General features: G+C 44.5%; 1 protein-coding gene and 1 long non-coding RNA gene across 6 annotated transcripts in view; one reads left to right on the top strand and one right to left on the bottom strand.

Moving 5' to 3' along the window:
- The first annotated feature begins 3,065 nt into the window (after positions 1 to 3,065).
- On the top strand, positions 3,066 to 5,570 carry LOC129620128 (uncharacterized). The gene is made up of 3 exons (XR_008698398.1): positions 3,066 to 3,106; positions 3,674 to 3,784; positions 5,444 to 5,570. It is a non-coding gene; the product is annotated as an uncharacterized LOC129620128 (long non-coding RNA).
- A 1,338-nt stretch (positions 5,571 to 6,908) lies between these two features.
- SASH1 (SAM and SH3 domain containing 1) overlaps positions 6,909 to 17,980 on the bottom strand; it is a 260,426-nt gene continuing 249,354 nt past the window's right edge. For all 5 annotated transcript variants that reach the window (XM_055535907.1, XM_055535908.1, XM_055535906.1 and 2 more), the window contains 3 exons: positions 13,564 to 14,696; positions 11,455 to 11,586; positions 6,909 to 10,288 (listed from right to left, as the gene is read on the bottom strand). In XM_055535907.1, the coding sequence (XP_055391882.1) occupies positions 10,025 to 10,288; positions 11,455 to 11,586; positions 13,564 to 14,696 (1,529 nt within the window). In that variant the 3' untranslated portion in view covers positions 6,909 to 10,024. The remainder of the gene's footprint in view (positions 10,289 to 11,454; positions 11,587 to 13,563; positions 14,697 to 17,980) is intronic.

Genomic DNA, 17,980 nt, shown 5'->3' with positions numbered 1-17,980 from the left:
GCTTAGGTGCTCCTGGGCATGCAGAGTCTTCCCGTATCAGGGATTGAACCCGTGTCTCTCATGTCTCGTACATTTGCAGGTGGATTCTTTACCACTGAGCCACCAGGGAAGACCTAAACAAGACTGGTAGTTTAGAAGCTGGTAGTTGTCTATCTAGGTAGATACACCAGTTGCCCCTGTGTGGTCACTTGAGTGGCACTTCAATTCTGCCTTAAGTCACTTAATTACCCTGGGACATGTGTGACCTAAACAGCTGTCTCTCATATCCCTTGTTATGCAAAGCAGTTGCTTGGAGGAATGTGAGTAAATCTGAACAGGGACCCAGTTGACACCTGGGAAAGAAAGAGGTGTCATCCCCTAACCTCTTCCCTTTCAAGAATCCAACGTGATAGAATGTCTCCGACAGACTGAGATGGGTCAGATGGGAAAGGACACCCACGGTCCCCGGCAAGATGCCCAGTTCCAGGGGAGCCTGAATCTGGATGATAACCTGGGCACAGTGCCCCCGTGGGAAGGTCCATTTGGGGGCTGGTTTTGGCTGATTGTTTGGCTGAAGCCTGAAGTTCCCCCGAGTAAAGCCACCAAAGTAAAGAGAACATCTTGTGCGGCTGGGAAGCCCTCCCCTTTGGAGGCTTTACGTTTCAGATAGATGGAACTCTGAGACTGTCTTTTATCCTCCCTCCAAACAAAATGTCACCATGGTGTCTGTGTTCTCTGAGAGTGGAAAGCAAGGACAATGAACCATAGGGACACGGTGACCCTACAGCAAAAGAACTCGGCAGGATCTGGAGCCTGTCCATGGGCTTCTCTGGTCCATAGGCTGTCCATAGGCTTCTCAGAGAAGTCCACAGACTTCTCTGGCTCTGATTGTAACCTATTGTTTCAAAGTGAGACAGGATCCTTTGAGGTCAGTAAATCCTGGGATTCTTGGGCAACTTTTTTCAGGAATGTCTTAGGGAGAGATATGGGATGCCCTATACTTTGGGGAAGTACTTTCAAATGCAGGAGACTTAAGAGACACAGGTTCGATTCCTGGGTCAGGAAGACCCTCTGCAGAAGGAAACAGCAACCCACTCCAGTACTCCTGCCTGGAAAATTCCATGGACAGAGGAGTCTGGTGGGCTACAGCCCATGGGGTCGCAAAGAGTTGGACACAAGCAAAATAGAAGGTGCACACATGTTACCCCAGGGTTCCTAAGCTGAAACCATACCCTCCAATGTGATGGTATTAGGAGGTGGGCCTTTGGGAGGGGATTAGGATTAGATGAGTCATGAGGGTGCTGCCCTCATGAATGGAATCTGTGCCCTTACTGAACAAGAGGAAGATTGTCTCTTTCTGTTTGCCATGCGAGGATATAAGGAGAAGTCAGCAGTCTAACCTGGAAGCAGGCTCTCAATGAACTCTGATGGCATTAACCCTCTGAACTTGAACTTCCATCCCTCAGAACTGTGAGATATAAATTTCTGTTGTCAAGAAGCAGGTCTGTAGTTTTGTGTTATTGCAGCCTGGGCTGATACAGCTATAGCCCTCAGTTATTCAGTCAACATTACCTTAGGTATTGCTGTGAAGGTGTTCTGTAGATGTGATTCAAGCCCATCATCAGTTAACCTTTAGTAAGAAAGACTAAATATGGGTGAGCCTGGCTCAGTCCACTGAAAGATGTGAAGAGCAGAGCTGAGGATGAAGAAATCCTGCTTGTGGACAACAGCTGCAGTTCCTGCCCAAGGGTTCCAGCCTGAAGCTCCTGACACCATGCCCTATGGATATGAGGTTTTCCCAGATAGCCCCCCACGATTGCAGAAGCAGATCTGTGCAATACATTTCTCCCTTTCTTCTTCTTCTCCTTTTTTTCCTGAGCCATGAAGCTTATGGGATCTTGGTTCCTGCACTGGGAATCAAACCTGGGCCCCCTGCAGTGGAAGTGTGTTAACCACCAGACTGCCAGGGAAGCCCCTATGTTTCTTAAATATATCTGATTGGTTCTGCTTCTTTGAACTCCGACTAATACAGCAGGTGATTTTAATATTGTTCAGGCCGAGAACCAAAGTAGTGGTTGAGCCAAAGGATGGGCTTTCCCAGGTGGCTGAGTGGTAAAGAATCCGCCCACAATGCAGGAACCACAGGAGAGGTGGGTTTGATCCCTGGGCTGGGAAAATCTCTTGAGGGCACAGCAACCCACTCCAGTATTCTTGCCTGGAGAATCCCATGGACAGAGGAGCCTGGAGGGCTACAGTCTATGGGATCACAAAGAATCTGACAGGACTGAAGAGACTTAGCACAAACGCATGCAAGAAATAACCCAAGGTCAAATCTCATCTCTTCTTCCTACACCTCTGTGACTGCAGCTCTCTCAGCTGTAAAATGGGGATCACAGTGTCTACCTCAGGGGAGCAGTGTAAAAGCCAAATGCTCTCTTGTATGTCAAAAGTTCAGTGAGCAGCTGGACCGCATCCTGCCCGCTGCTTTTTATAATGTCAGGCTATTCCGGGCCGTGAGCAACGAAATGCCATTGGAACAAAAATGAGCCTGGTTTACATCCCATTGCTCGACATCTAAAGTTTAGGAGTTTATTTCAGAGTCAAATAAACACTTCTTTCCTCCAACTTGCTCCTATGGTCCGCAAGAGGGCTCCAGACCCTTAAACCCACCCGGAGCAGCGAACAGAGGCGGTCAGGCCTCTCTGCTAATTAAAGCAGTAATAAAGGGGAGCCAAGAGCCCCGCCGTGCTTATTAAGTGGATTGTGAATTCCCCCAGTCTCCATCATCATTCTTCAATGGCGTTTCAATAGGTGGTTTACAGGACTCAAGGTCTCACTGATAACTTGGAGAGTCGCGGAGGCACTGCTCTCCTTCCCCGGGGAGCATGTCGTTTTCCCCGCTCCTGTGTAGATGCTGAGCGAGCGCGTTCCTCCTGCTCTCACCTCCCGCCCTCCTCACGTTCAGCTTCGGCCTTCAATCTGGCACATCAGTGCCCTCTGGTGGCCAGATGCTGCAGATACTACTCACTCTGCAAGAGTTTGCTGGAAGCGGCTGAGGATAAAGCGCTTTACTGCGATTTCTTTTTAAGCCGCGGATGCTCACGTGTTCCTGCGAATCCTTTGATGGGTAAAGAGTATCTGTCTCTTTATCGATTTACTTTGTCACTGGCTATCTGTGTATGGGGATCCAACCAGTCCATTCTGAAGGAGATCAGCCCTGGGATTTCTTTGGAAGGAATGATGCTAAAGCTGAAACTCCAGTACTTTGGCCACCTCATGCGAAGAGTTGATTCATTGGAAAAGACCCTGATAATGCTGGGAGGGATTGGGGGCAGGAGGAGAAGGGGACGACAAAGGATGAGATGGCTGGATGGCATCACTGACTCGATGGACTTGAGTCTGAGTGAACTCCGGGAGTTGGTGATGGACAGGGAGGCCTGGCGTGCTGCGATTCATGGGGTCGCAAAGAGTCGGACACGACTGAGCGACTGATCTGATCTGTGTATGACCTTAGCTACTCTTGTTGCCTCTCTGCGTCTGTTTCCTCACCTGTGTGTGTGTGTGTGTGTGTGTGTTTTAGTCGCTCAGTCAAGTCCGACTCTGCGACCCCATGGACTGTACCCTGCCAGGCTCCTCTGTCCATGGGATTTCTCCAGGCAAGAATACTGCAGTCAGTAGCCATTTCCTTCTCCAGGAGATCTTCCCGACCCAGGGACTGAACTCAGGTCTCCTGTGTTGCAGGCAGATTCTTCACCGTCTGAGCCACCAGGGAAGACCACTTCTTCACCTTTAACCTGAGATTAAAGTAAATCATCTCCAGCTTTAATATTTAGGCTTCAAGGGCTTCTGGCTCATGCTAAGTCGCTTCAGTCCTGTCTGACTCTTTGCGACCCCCTGGACTGTGGCCCTCCAGGCTTCTCCGTTGGTGGGATTCTCCAGGCAAAATACTAGAGTGGGTTGCTGTGTATTCCTGCAGGGGATCTTCCCAACCCAGGGATTGAACCCATTTCTCTTATGTCTCCTGCATTGGCAGGCAGGTTCTTTACCACTAGCGCCACATGGGAAGCCCGTCAGGCTCTGGGACTGTCATCCGTTTAACAAATACTATGTGTCAAGTGTAGAAGTTCAGACTCAACAGACAGCAACCTGAGCATTCCTGAACTTTATAAACTGTAGAAGGAAGACACAGCTAATAATCAACATAACAAAGAAGTAAACTACATAGTATGTTAGAAGGTGATCAACGCTTTAGGGGAAATAAAGCAGGTATGAGACTCAGAACTGGTGGCCAAGATAAAGCTAAGGGATGGTGTCGATTTAAGTGATGAAGTCAGGCCAGGACTCTGGAAGGTCGCTCTGAACAGAGACCCATGGGAGGAGGATGGGAGGTGGTTAGTCCTGCAGATTTTCTGGGATAGGATGTTCCAGATTGAGAAGAACCCCACAATGGTCTGAGGTGAGGACCTCTCTGGCTAAATTTAGAGACACAGAGGGTATAATAGGGCAAGGGGGTGGGGGTGGACACTGGCCACACCACATTTCTGCAGAATTGAGTTTTAACCGCTGGATCACCAGGCAAGTCCCCATGGCAGAGAAGTTAAACTTGACTCTGAAAAAAATGGAAAGTTGCAGAGGGGTAAGGGCAGAGGAGTGACATAACCTGGACTATGTTTTTACAGGGTCTGCTAAGGCAGCCATAATAAAATACAATAGACTGGGTGTCTTGCATAACAGAAAGTAATTTTCTCACAGTTCAAGTTCAAAATCAAGTTCTGGCAGGATTGAGCTTCTGTTGAGAAACTTCTTCCTGCTGGGTCAAAGCCAGCCTTCTCACTGGGTCCTCACATGGACAGAGAAGATGCCCCATAGTTCCATCTTCATCTTATAAAGACTCTAATCCTGACCTGGGTTTCTGCCCTCCTGACCTCATCTAAACCTAATCACTTCCCAAAGGCCCCACTTCCTAATGCTATCTCACTGGGGGACTGGCGTCAATGTTTGAATTTGGGAGGGACACAAACATTCACAGCTGTGTCACTCAGGCTGCTGCGAGTGCTGGATGGCAAGGATGGGGGTGGGGAAGCAGGTGGCTCTGGAACAATTCAGGTGAGGGGGTGGTGGCCACCGTAGCAGTGGAGGTGGTAAGAAGGGGTCAGCTTCCAGAGATATGTCGAAAGTAGAGACAGGAGGATTTCCTGACAGCTTGGTGTGGACCAGGAGAAGAAAAAAGTCAAGGATGACGAAGGGATTTGATCTAGGTGACCAGAAGTCATCATAATTGAGATGAGAAACAGGGAGAGGATCAGACATTCGGTTTGGGAGGAGTGCTGAAGATAAACGAGGATGGTAGTAAATTGCAGTCAGATTAATTTTAACTCCTTTGGCTCCCACACAGGTATCTGGGGGTCCTTCCATATTGGGCTCAAACCTGGTTTGATTACGACCTTCGTGTATTTTGTTGCAGTTTCAGAGATGGGACGGCTCATCTTCCTTGTCGGTGTTCTTCTCTGACGCGGCGTAAGAGGAGCACTATGTGAGGAATTAGAGTGCTTCCAAACAATGCTGCCCATGGCCCCCTGATGCATGGGTGAGTGGTCCAGACCTGCACCTGAGTGGGCCTCTACCCTCTCCTGCCTCTTCCCCCTGGTTCACACCCTCACACACACCCCTAGAAGTCCTGTGTACACTTCCCTCGGGGTCGATCCTCAGAAATAAAGTCAGTCATTATTATAGTGAATTATTATTATATTATTACAGAATAAAGAAAGTCATTATTCTAAGATGCCCCCAAGTAAGTTGTGTGGTGAGCTGAGAACCACCCTTTCCTTGTCTCCTTCCTGTAATCAAATTTATGTTCCTTCTAACGTCTAAATGAATACAACATAACCATCCACATATGAAGCCAAGTTGTAACAAATACCGATAATCCAATCAAGGTTTCTTAGGGATCATAAAAAATAATTGAGCTATAGAATCTTAGGAGCCAGCTTGAGATAAACAAGATTTGAGGTTTATGATCAATTCTTGAAAATAATGCCTCACTTCAGAGGAACCCCAAACTCTAAGAATACATGAAATATCCCCCTTTACAAAATGGATTGGGCGAGTGGGGAGTAAAACTATGATTTGTAAGACTTATCATGGTAAAGCTACCTTTACTGAAATCCACCAGTGGATTTAAACTATTCTATCAAAATTCTATACGTAACACAGCAATTCCACATGCTAAGTGAAAAGCTGTGGGGAAATGCTGTCATTCCTACATGGAAAAATGCTTATTCCGTTTTATTTGTAAACAGAGCATTTCTGAAAAGGCACGCAAACAGCGGTTGTAATACTGACCTGCAGTGTGAGGAACAGGTGGCCGGAAGAAAAGGAAAGGGCTGCTTTGGGGTTTGTAGCAAGTACCTGTATTATCTACTCAAAATGTTGAATTACACACTTCCTCCTAATTAAAAACACATTTTTATATCAATTGCGGTACACTAAGTTGAAAATGATTTTTGTCAAGTTGCTTAATTTCTAGGATATCCCAATCTAGAAGTTTTTCTCTCTCAGTGGAAGACTTGGATTGTTTCCATTTAACTACTGATTACCTATGATATTGGGCAAGTCTGTGTGGACTCAAACTCTTCATTGAAAAAAACGGGCTTAGACTAGAGATGACTTCCAAAATCTCCTTCTGGGCTGAGATACTGTGCTTATGTGACTTGACTGTGCAATATTTGGAAAAAAAAGCTGAAATAAGTTGCCAAAGAGAATTTGAATGTGATAGTGAGTTTTGGTGAGCTGGCAGAAATAATGTGGCAGTATAGTTGTGTACAAATACTATTTTTGCAACATATTTTATTCTTAAACCACACCTCATTAATTCCCTTTCATTTCTACTCACCTTTGAAATACCTAGGGAACAACAAAAGAGACAGATTCAACTGAAGAAATTTATTTACTTTTTTTTCTAGGTACATAGATGACATAATTATAGACAAGTTTTGATACATAGGAAAACCCTTCTGTCCACCTCTTTTTGCTAAATGAATCATCACAATAATTTTTACAATTTTTAAAACAATACACAGCTTTCTTGGGCTGAAGCAATCGCAAGAACATATTGGTACTGGTATATTACAGCTACTTACAATGTTTAAGAACAGCAATGGAGAAAAATAAGTTATTTAAATATTGATTTCATATACAGAAAGTGCAATGTTGTTAGTTGTTATATAACTTGCTTGACAGTTTCTTGTTTCTCTATCAATTTAAAATCGAGATAACGTGGACTCAGACTTTTTTTTTCTGAAAATTATACAGTACACACATGCAGCGTTGACTTGGTGAACTGACTTTTGCTGCAATTATGAAAGCAAACTTTGCTCTGTCAGGAACTAATTTTCAACAGACTACTTATTTCCAATTTCACCCATACCTGGGTACAGGAAAAGAGAAAAGGGCCTCTGACTAAGGCAAGGCCATGAAAAATCTATCTCCTTGGTTATCTGGGAATGTAAGTAGTGGTTGGGGTTGGCTGCATTTCCTTATAGACAGCTTCAAAGAAAAAAGTGACACACAACGGGTGTGTAGCTACCTGAGCCGAACTGCCTCTCCAGCTTTCTCTTGTGCTTTCCTAAAACAACAGTGTTCACCCTTCCTCAACATTCTGCACAAGTGCAATGGATGAAAACCGGATATTGCTGAAGCCGACCACCTGCCTTCCGGCATCCACAGGCGGCCGCAAACCATCTCAGTCAAATATCACACACAAGCATTCAGGCTTCTCTAAGGTCAATTTAAAAGTTTAAAGCAAAAGAAGACCAAACAAATACTAAAAGTTTAAAAACAAAAGGATTTTAATAAAAAGCACAATAAAGTAAAAATCACCTCAGATCCCACAGACTAGGAAGCCCTTCCACTGAAAATGATTCATGGTCCCTGAATTTCACTTCTAGGCAAAGGCAATGATTTCCAAAGAAGAATGGAAAAAAAAAAAAATATGGTTTGGCATTCTTAAAAACTCATATTCAGAAAGTTCACTTTTCTGGCACCTCTTCTACATAAGTGAAAATCTTATGGTGAAAATGAACTAACACCAGGAAATTCACGTACGATTTTCCCTTCTCCTTTGCTCCTATGTATCACCTGACTATAGGACTTCCCTGGTAAGTGTGGTCTTTTAGCTCAGCTTCAACTCTGAGCAGGCTCTCTCACAAGTCACGCTGAGGCACCAAAAACATGGGGTGAGGAGCCCATCCATTCTAAAGCACCCTCTCCTTCACACGTGAAATCCCTTCCAATGACATAGTTACAGGAGAGCCTGCAGCCTCCTTACCCTTTCCATGGAATGTCACATCCCACAGGAATGTCATAATGGGCTGAAGAGTTCAATAGAAATTTGGCCGCCTTAGCTTTTTCTTCTAGTGTTCCACAACTTCTTACATGGCATCTTATAGAAGGTGACTATTATTGAAGAAATATATATTATTCTTTAAAATGCATACCAAAAGCATGAAAAAAAAAATATATCACCTGAGAACGTCCTTTTCCTCAGAAATATGGATCCAGATCTATTTTAAAGCAAATGGTAAAATGGCTTTGTAATTCATGAAAACACCTTCCCCCCCACCTCCCCTGAGGGATATCATTTGTTTTAATGAGTAGATAAAATATTACAGAACTTTTAAATCACGACTCTAAGCATTTCTACCATAAATGATCATACTCCATGCTTAAAATAGGGCTCATGATAAGAATGTAAAGGAAAATCATTTTATAAGCAACTGGGAACAATAATTTCTGTCTGCTAGAAAATCAGACAATAGATTAAAAGAGAATGCTGAAATCAGTTGGAAAAGAACTGAAAATATGCAACTATTTAATACATGGCCAATATAGTTTGTTTGGCTCCATAATGAACCTTTATTGTATTTAAGTGAATTACCCAAATAAGATGGAAAACAGTATTTTAACTATAAAACCAGGAAAAAAATCTTTTAAAATATCTTATAAACTATTTCCCTTTAAAGAACGTCTTCCTTAAATATTCAACTGACAATGACTTTTTGCAAAGGTGATCTGTTATCCGATGACCGAATTTTGGAATGGATGTGGTCAAGATTCCAAGTCAATACCGCAGCACAATGACCAACATGGCAACAACACTAAAGTGATTAAATTAAAGATCATAACCTCAAACACACAAACATACTCTCACACATGCTATCTTTGTGAATTTCAGCGAGCTTTTTACCAGATTTGTAGTTAGTTTAAAATCTGAAAGTCAACATGAATCCGGGCCTGATAAACACCCCTATAAAATAAGCCACGTTAGAGTGAGACGATTAGAAAAGCCCATTTCTGTTGGAAACATCCCACATACGTTAGATGGCAGTCTAAGCTGAGGATCTGGAACTACGGTTACAAGGTAGTGAACACTAGGTTAGATAACTGCTTAAAAGCTTACATTAAGGCAAATAAATGCTGATTTGCTAGAAAGCAATTATTAAAACATCTCTTGTTTACCTAAAGGAGAATAGGGCTTTCTTTTTCCAGTGCAGCCAGATTTTCTTACTTTTGAACACATGAGCCTGGTCAATAGTGTACAATCACTCCCGAGGCTGTTACTTTGGCCTGGCTAAAGCCCGTCTGGGCCTCAGGAACCCTGCAGGGTGACGGAAGGGTGAGGAACATGCTGAGACACGGGACAGGCAGCCTCTCCCCCTGCCCCCTGCCCTCGCCCAGCACACCAAGACAGACTGTGGGCAAAGCATTTGTGGCAAGTCGGCATCTTGGTTCTACTGTATCCTGAAAACAAAACTAAGTGCTTGTCTTTCCTTTGGGGGTCACAGAGAACCACACCAATTTCCTGGAGGGGGCTTTTCTGGAGAAGAGAAGGTCATCAGTCCCGTGCCAAGATTCCGAGTTCTGCTGGCAGCACACTGGGCCTTTCTCCTGGGTCTGGTCTGCATGTCCAGCCAAGGAGGAATTGCATCAGCATCATGAGCACAGTGAACGGGTGGCTCTTGTCCAGGGAGGCCCATTTCGGGCTTGGCTACATGGCCTCGGGGCCTGGTGGCAGTTTGAAGAGTCTGGCTGCAGACACGAGCTTGCTTATGTGTCTCTCCTCTGTGATGCCAGCCTCCTGAAGGCAAGTGTGGGACAGAGAAGGCACTTGGCCCAGGGTGCTAAAGCCCGCCTCAGAGAGGGCGCTGGCATACATGGGCAGACCGATGGAAACCAGCCAATCTGACACGGACGACACGTAGCCGGGAGAGAGGGGCTTCCTGCAGATTTCTGTGAGTCCACCGCTTGGGATCTAGGTAAACAAAGAAAGCGATTTCATCAAGATTTGACTGGTGCCACTGGAGAGCTCTTTCTTCTCTGCCTAAGAGGAGAGCTACTGAAATATTATATTTAATACTACACTATCAGAAAGGGATAATGCCATGAGATGTCAAAGCATCAAGAATTCTTTCTTGGCTTCTCAAGGTGAGACATATCCTCAAGAAAGTGTCTGAGGTCCTTGGAATTAGATCTAACCCCAATTATGTGTGGAAGTCTCCAAACCATCACCATTTATGTTTCTGGCTATTTTGTCTCATGGTGGTCACACTCTTCAATCAATGATCCCTATGGTGACTGAAGAAGTAAACCTATGTGATAATGTGAAAAAATAAGATACCCAGAAAAGCAATGATACTCATGTAGATTTTCTTCTGTATTTTGAATCTACATTAACATCCAGAAAATTAAGCCTTTATTATATTAAGCATTAATTAAAATTAATCAATTATAAAGAATTAAAAATACAATAATAAATGTTGGCTAGGGCAGGGAAATGAACATTTATATTTGACTTCTGTGAAGGCCAAGTGAGATACCTCTCAGAAAGGCAATTTACCACCAAATGTGCAAGTTCTTGAGATTTTCTGAAGTCTTAATGAAGCAAATCCTCTTGAAGGACTATATCCTCAGAAATTAGTCAACAAAGTCTATAGAATTTATTAACCAGGACATTCTTCATTCAATTATTTAAAATAAAAGTTTGGGGGAAAAATCTAAATGTCTTAATAATATGGAATTGGCTGAACTAAGACACACCTAATAGAACATTTTGAAACATGAATAATATAAAAAAAATTTCAGTAACAAAGAAATAGGTTCACAATCTGATAACTGAAAACATTAAGGTTTCCAACTGTACACGTACTATTATACACCTGCAGAGAAATAACCAAATGGATTTTTTTTTTTTTTTTTTCACAGTTCTGGGAGATAATTTTCACCTTTTTCTTTCAGAAACTGTAGTTTTAAAACTCTGCAGGCTGAATACGTATTACTTTCCCCCAGGTATCTCCCTTTGATATCTTACAAGGAATCCTGGTCTACTCAGCGGCTACCAGCATGCCCATCATTAAGCCCTACAACTGAATGGACTTCAGAAAGCTGGGTGAGGGGAGCCCTGAACCGTGGGCTGCTCACCGCCATGCGGTGCTGCTTCCGAAGCAGCTTAACACGGATCTGGTCCATGTTGGTGGCGACATCCCTTTCCGGCTGGTCTAAGTCTTCTGCATATCTCTGCACCAGGGCCTCAGGAATTCCACAGCGGCCGTGCTGCGAGCGAGAACAGAAATCTCTCAGCAAGGGTTGTGAGGATCTTTTTCTTTCTCCAAGAACAGCAAACATAAGGTAGGACAAGACATTTAGCTACTAGAAGTAGGACCAACAGTTTTAATTTGAGGTGCATATATTTTCTTTAGTGTCAGGACAAATATTTTAGAGAGAATATTTTACATCTTTATCTTTTAGGTAGTGATGAGCTCTGGAAATAACATTTTGAAAGATGGTTAAAGTAGAACACAATCCCCCTCCATTGTGGGGTCTAAGGTCTTCACCTCACTCTATGTGATCATTTTGCAAAAGGTTACTCCTGAAGGGCAAACTTGTGCTCTATAGATCATCTACTGTTGGTCCCTCAGCTACAAAGAGTTATACTAGGCCAGCATTTACTGTACAGTAGAATTCCCACTACTTTCCACTCAAAGGGGTTCATTCACTAAATATTAAGAAGGCAGAGGAGGAGTATTTTATCATAACGCATTCAAGGTCATAAGGCACTTATAACAAAGACTCTCAGGAATACATTAGAACAATTCATGCATTTCTAGGACTAACATACAGCTACATCTGTTTTCATGTATTTGTCTTCAAAGTCATTTTGATACTGGTAGATGTACTCTGGGCTTCCCCAGTGGCTCAGAGGTAAGGATCCTCCTGCAATGCAATGAGACTCAGGTTCAATCCCTGGGTGGGGAAGATTCTCTGGAGGAGGAAATGGCAACCCACTCCAGTGTTCTTGCCGGGAAAATTCCACGGATAGAGGAGCTTGGCACGCTATAGTCCACAGCGTCTCAGAGTTGAAAAGGACTGAGCGACTGAGCACACACACACAGTTCTACATGTTTGTGTTTCTCGCAAATGAGAAATGAGTTTTCATTATAGTTCTCAATGTTTTTGATACAATGGGGTATTTTATATAATCTTTTATCCCCAGTTAACCATACAGATATCATACAGTATAATTATTACATCTGAATGATGCTAAGTAGCACTTCAGTCATGTTCAATTCTGTGACCCCATGGGACTGGGGCCCACCAGGCTCCTCTGTCCATAGGATTCTCTAGGTAAGAATACTGGAGTGGGTTGCCATTTCCTTCTCCAGGAGATCTTCCTGACCCAGGGGTCAAACCTTCATCTCTTTTATCTCCTGCACTGGCAGGCGTGTTCTTTACTTCTAGTGTCACCTGGGAAGTCCCATTTACATCTGAACAGGGCTCCACTGGAGAAGGCAATGGCACCCCACTCCAGTACTCTTGCCTGGAAAATCCCATGGATGGAGGAGCCTGGTAGGCTGCAGTCCATGGGGTCACGAAGAGTCAGACACAACTGAGCGACTTCACTTTCACTTTTCACTTTCATGCATTGGAGAAGGAAATGGGAACCCACTCCAGTGTTCTTGCCTGGAGAATCCCAGGGACGGGGGAGCCTGGTGGGCTGCCGTCTCTGGGGTCACACAGAGTCAGACACGACTGAAGCGACTTAGCAGCAGCAGCAGCAGGGCTCCACAGTTTTCAAAGTAGATTTACATTGATATTATTAACATTTTCTCCTATTAATACTTTTAAGAGGTACTTACGAAGGTTATTATTAATTCAATTTTACATCCAATGAAACAAAATGGGGATTTGTTAAAGTTTAAATACAAAGATGTTGAGTAACACATGGAAACTGGAGCTTTGTTTCAGGACCTGGTTCTAGTAATGACTGATAGTTCTCCTTGCAAAGAACAGTTGGCCAAAATTAAATACAAACAAGTGAAAGAAGAGAAGGGAAAGAAAAAGAAATCCCCCAAGGCTGTGTTTGCATTTAATCTGGACACTGTGCTCCTTGTTCAACTGAACACCCAGCGTGGGGTGACAAGGGCCCCCTGCCCTGCCACTGTCTGCCACCAGCTGCTGTCGGGGGGCAATGACATTGTTCCTGCCTGGCACCCCCAATTTACGGGGGTGGGGGGCCAGGGCCTCGGATACCTTATCAGAATAGGGCTCCTCGGTGAGGTCAATGCCTTCCGCCCGCAGCTTGTTCTCAGTGAGCATTTCTAGGTCCAGCCCGCGGGCGCAGGAGACCTTCCTGGCCAGCGCGGGCCCGAGCCGCACGCCGTGCTCCTGGAGGCTGGCGCTCTCGGGCAGCTCCGACAGCCAGGGTGGTGGCCTGGTGCTTGGTGGGCTGCCTGGCTCCGGCCCCGGGGGAGGCCTGGCCACCGCCACCGCCGGGGGACAGTCGCTGGGGCTGCCAGGGCTGCCCTTTTTAAGTGGCAGGCCGGGTGCGTCGGGGCCGGGGACGCCGGAGGGACCAGGAGGGACAGGATGCAGCCCGTTGGCAAGGCGCTCCCTGCTCTTCTTGGCGGGAACGGGCGGAGGCTGGACAGGAGGTTTGGCCTGCATTCTGACCTCGGGGCCCCTCTGCTCAGCGTCCATGCCTTCTTTGGTGCCCGGGGGGTGATGTGTTCCTTCGAAATCGAGTCCTTTCCTATGACCCTCCAGAGGCGTCCGTGTTAAACTGGGTTTAACGGCAGGAGGCTGGGTGTCAAAGGTTTTGGGCAAACATGGAGGGGGGGATGCACCCCGTGAAAAGGGCCCCATCGGGCCATCCAGTTTCTTAGCAGTCGTTTTCTGAGGTTCAGAAAATCTCTTGCTTTGGGTCAGTAGCAGTGCATTGTCAACAGCAGAATCTCGTTTGGGGCTTGGAACCTTTGTGACGGAGGGGGCTGTCTTTTGTGGCACTTCAGGTACAATCTGAGGGGAGGGTTCTGTCACCTCGCCAGGCACATCTTTCTCAGGCTCTCCTTGAAGGTCGTCCAGGGAGTGGGACCGGGGCCAAGTCTCCACGGTCTGCGGGCCCTCCAGGGTCTCACAGCTCCGGCAGATGGAAACGGGGAGACTCCTTCGGTTTTTATTCAGATCAGTCACACACGGGGGATCACAGCTCTTGGAGGCGAGAAGGGTGAGACCACCGCCCAGCCTCCCCTCCCCTCCCTGCTTCAACACGTCCACTGACTTCGTCAAAGGCAAGGTTGGGTAGTTGCCCAGCTGGTTCCTGTTGAAAGACTTCAAGCCGGACTCGGTTGATGACTTGGCAGAGAGGCTGATTTTCCGAGTCTTGCCTACAAGGCAAGGAGAGATTTTTTACAATCGCATCTTAAAAAGCAAATCAATCAAATTGATATAAAAGGTGCGCTAACATTATTGAAATCTCCAACTCCCATATCCCGTTGTGGAATTACACTAAGGACATAAAATCACCACTGGTGACGCAGAGCTACTGTGGTTCCATTTTTATTTTTTAGAAAGAATTCTTCGTTTTATTAAAGGACTCAGGGAAATGAAAATTAATTGAGTTATGTGGAAAGAAAATATGCTGTGTCAGGCAATAATATAAATCTAGGCCTAATGTCTGTTTGCAGCTGTAGTCAGTGTGGAAGAAGGCATATCCATATCCCACTAAGGAACCACACTGATGGGATTTCTGATTAGAGTACAGTTTCCTAAGACCATGGTTGCAAAGGGGACAGGTTCTTTACATAGGGGAATCTCCAACCTCTGGGATCAAAGGCCCCATACTCTGAGGTGGAGCTGATAAAATAGTAACAGAAATAAAGGGTGCAATAAATATAATGCGCTTGAATCACCCCCAAAACATCCCTCCCTCCATCCTCGTCCATGGACAAATTGTCTTCCAGGAAACCAGTCCCTGGTGCCAAAAAAGGTAGGGGACCATTGCTTTAAATGGTATCCCCCCAAGGTTCACTGGTGACTACTGAACCCTCAAAACGTCTTTCAAGCCCTCAGTGCTTTTTGCTTTGTTCAAGCGTGTAAAATAAATGTATCCTGCAAACCGTCAGCCAATCCTGGTAACAATGAGTAAACAAGCTTAGGTGAGTCTACTGCCAGAGAGTCTTTAAGATACCAATACGGTTCTAATAACCACTGAAGCAACAGACCTCATTAAAGTAAACTGTCAGGCTGATAACTAAACTTATCAACCAGTCACAGTCTACTTACTTCACAACTGTTGACTGATACTAACTGCTTCTTCTGCTTGATGAACAGAGCTGCCTACGGTAACACTGAGGGCACCTGATCCCTGACCACTTAGGACTCCCTTTCTGTTTGAGACAAGTAAGCCATCTGGAATTTCCTACGGACTACCTCTGGGCTGTTAGGACAGGGAAACAACGAACAAGACTCATGGCCCTCAAATGGTCCTCTCCCTTGATATCGCTCTGTTCTTCGGTCATGCAGCTGAGGCATTTAAGATACCGCTGCTTGTGTGGCCCTGATGGATGGTCTACCTGGTAAATTGTTTTCCTTATGGACCTAATAGTTCCCAACAGTCAAATGTTGGTTTTTATTGCGAAAAGGAAAGGACATAGGAGACACACAATTTCGGTTTTATGGCTGCAGGTATTTTAGACGGAATTTATTCGCCTCACACCACAGTCAGCAGAGGCTAACTGGAAAGGAGAACGGTGAAGAGGTCAGAAAGGAAAAGATTACCACGGCATTCATAATGGTAAGAAAATTGTCTTTTTTTTTCAGAACATTGTACTTTTGAAATCAGTGATTTTCAAAGCAGGAGGATCCTTTGTAATGAAACTTCATTTATAAAACAGAGCAAAGTTGAAGTGTGGAGGTCGCTCAAGGCTGAGGCCAGCCCCTCTACCGTGGCCACCATCAGTCAGGCCACCAAGCGCCCCCTCCAGGCCTCTGGGGCTTGCAGGATCCCAAAGATCATAGATAAAAACCAGAGCTTCACGCAGCATGAGCTCCCGAATCAGAAGTTACAAACTGCAAAAGAGGCACTGCTGCTGTAAACCCGGTGTTTAGTTCTCCACTCAATGAAAATACTTTCCTAGTAAAACTAGAGCAAAATCGTGCAGCTTGGTTTCATGTGTGAAAAAGCAAAGGTTGGGAAAGGTACCATATCCTTAACTACTTTGTGGATAAAGCAGAAAAATTTGGGCAGAAAATGTCAAAATCTAGTTTGAAAACATCTTTTAAAGTGCTTTTAGTTGGTTTGAATTGTGGACTTCCAGCAGTTTCCTATCTACACTGTATACTTCTCTGCTTTTCAAAGTGAAATTGATGGTTGATCCTATTGGTCCAAAACCTGTTTACTGAATGTCTTTTCATTAAACTATGAAATGCATTAAACTATGGAAGATATAAGTAAACCACTGATTCAAACTGAGTCCATCGTTTGTAGTGGGTGTGGGACCTGCTCCGCGAACTAAAAATACATATTCTCCAATAACTTTCAAAAACTAGACCATGAGGAGGGCTGGCCCAATGTGTAAAGTTTTGGGTACCATAACTCTGAGCCCCTAGTCATGCATGCTCTCTGAGTGGGAAGGAAGAACCATATCAGATGTGGGTAATTATATTCTTTCTGTCTAGCTGGTCTGAAGTTTTGAGATTTTTTTTTCTAATGAAAATGTAATATTTATGATTTAATCACATCCCCTTCATTCAGAGATCTAGCTTTCATAACAATTAAGCAATATTTGAGTAAAGTCAGACTTTTCACATTATTTTAATATGAATTTAGATATTTTCCTACTGAAACGATGATATACTGCTGCCATGATATATCTGTTTACAGAAGGAGTCACTCTGCTACTGCAGTCCCCGATCTGAATGTTCAGGGCCAGGCCTGCTTGGGTTTACGGTCTATTTAAGAAGAAAAACTGAGGTGATGGATGATAACGATCTGAAGGAACCAAACTTTCATGCCCTAGTTTTGTAACAATGTTCTCCGCGGGGCTTCTCGAAATTCTCATACTGAAATGAGAGACTCATGAACGACAGTCCTAAGCCCTAGGATATTCCTGCTCCTCAGAACAAATAAGCAAACAAATAGGCAAAGAGATCTTTTATGGAGTATGTTGCCTTCTTCTTTGTTCCCCAAATAGCTCCACCTTCTTTCATCCAATCCACGATTAGAAAAGGTACTTATGATAACATATACAAACTATATATATAACATATACAAACAAATCCCTTCTGGCTTGAAGTTCAACTAAGCCCAGATACCCCTGGCTGATGTATGATGACATTAAGTAGTTAAGAGTTTGGACTTGAAAATGCTTATGGTATTGGAAAGTCAGGTCTAAAATACTGTTTACCATTCGGACTTCCCCTGGCAGTTCAGTGGTTAAGACTCTGTCTTCCAACGCACAGGGCTCAGGTTCCATTATCTGTCGGGGAACTAAGATCCCACATGCTATGTGGTGTGGCAAAACAAAAAAAATTGTCTACCATTGACTGCAAGACCATTAGGAGCCAGAGTGGTGCCAAGAGGAAGAGAACGAGAGCTTCAGTTATTGTTCAATTTCTCTTTAGCATCCTCACTTATAAACTATGCACTGCAGGATTTGAGTGATAATTA

Source organism: Bubalus kerabau, chromosome 9 (assembly GCF_029407905.1).
Source record: "Bubalus kerabau isolate K-KA32 ecotype Philippines breed swamp buffalo chromosome 9, PCC_UOA_SB_1v2, whole genome shotgun sequence".
Taxonomy (NCBI): domain Eukaryota; kingdom Metazoa; phylum Chordata; class Mammalia; order Artiodactyla; family Bovidae; genus Bubalus; species Bubalus kerabau.
Note: the sequence above shows the minus strand (reverse complement) of the source record. Positions and strands in the feature narration are given on the sequence as shown.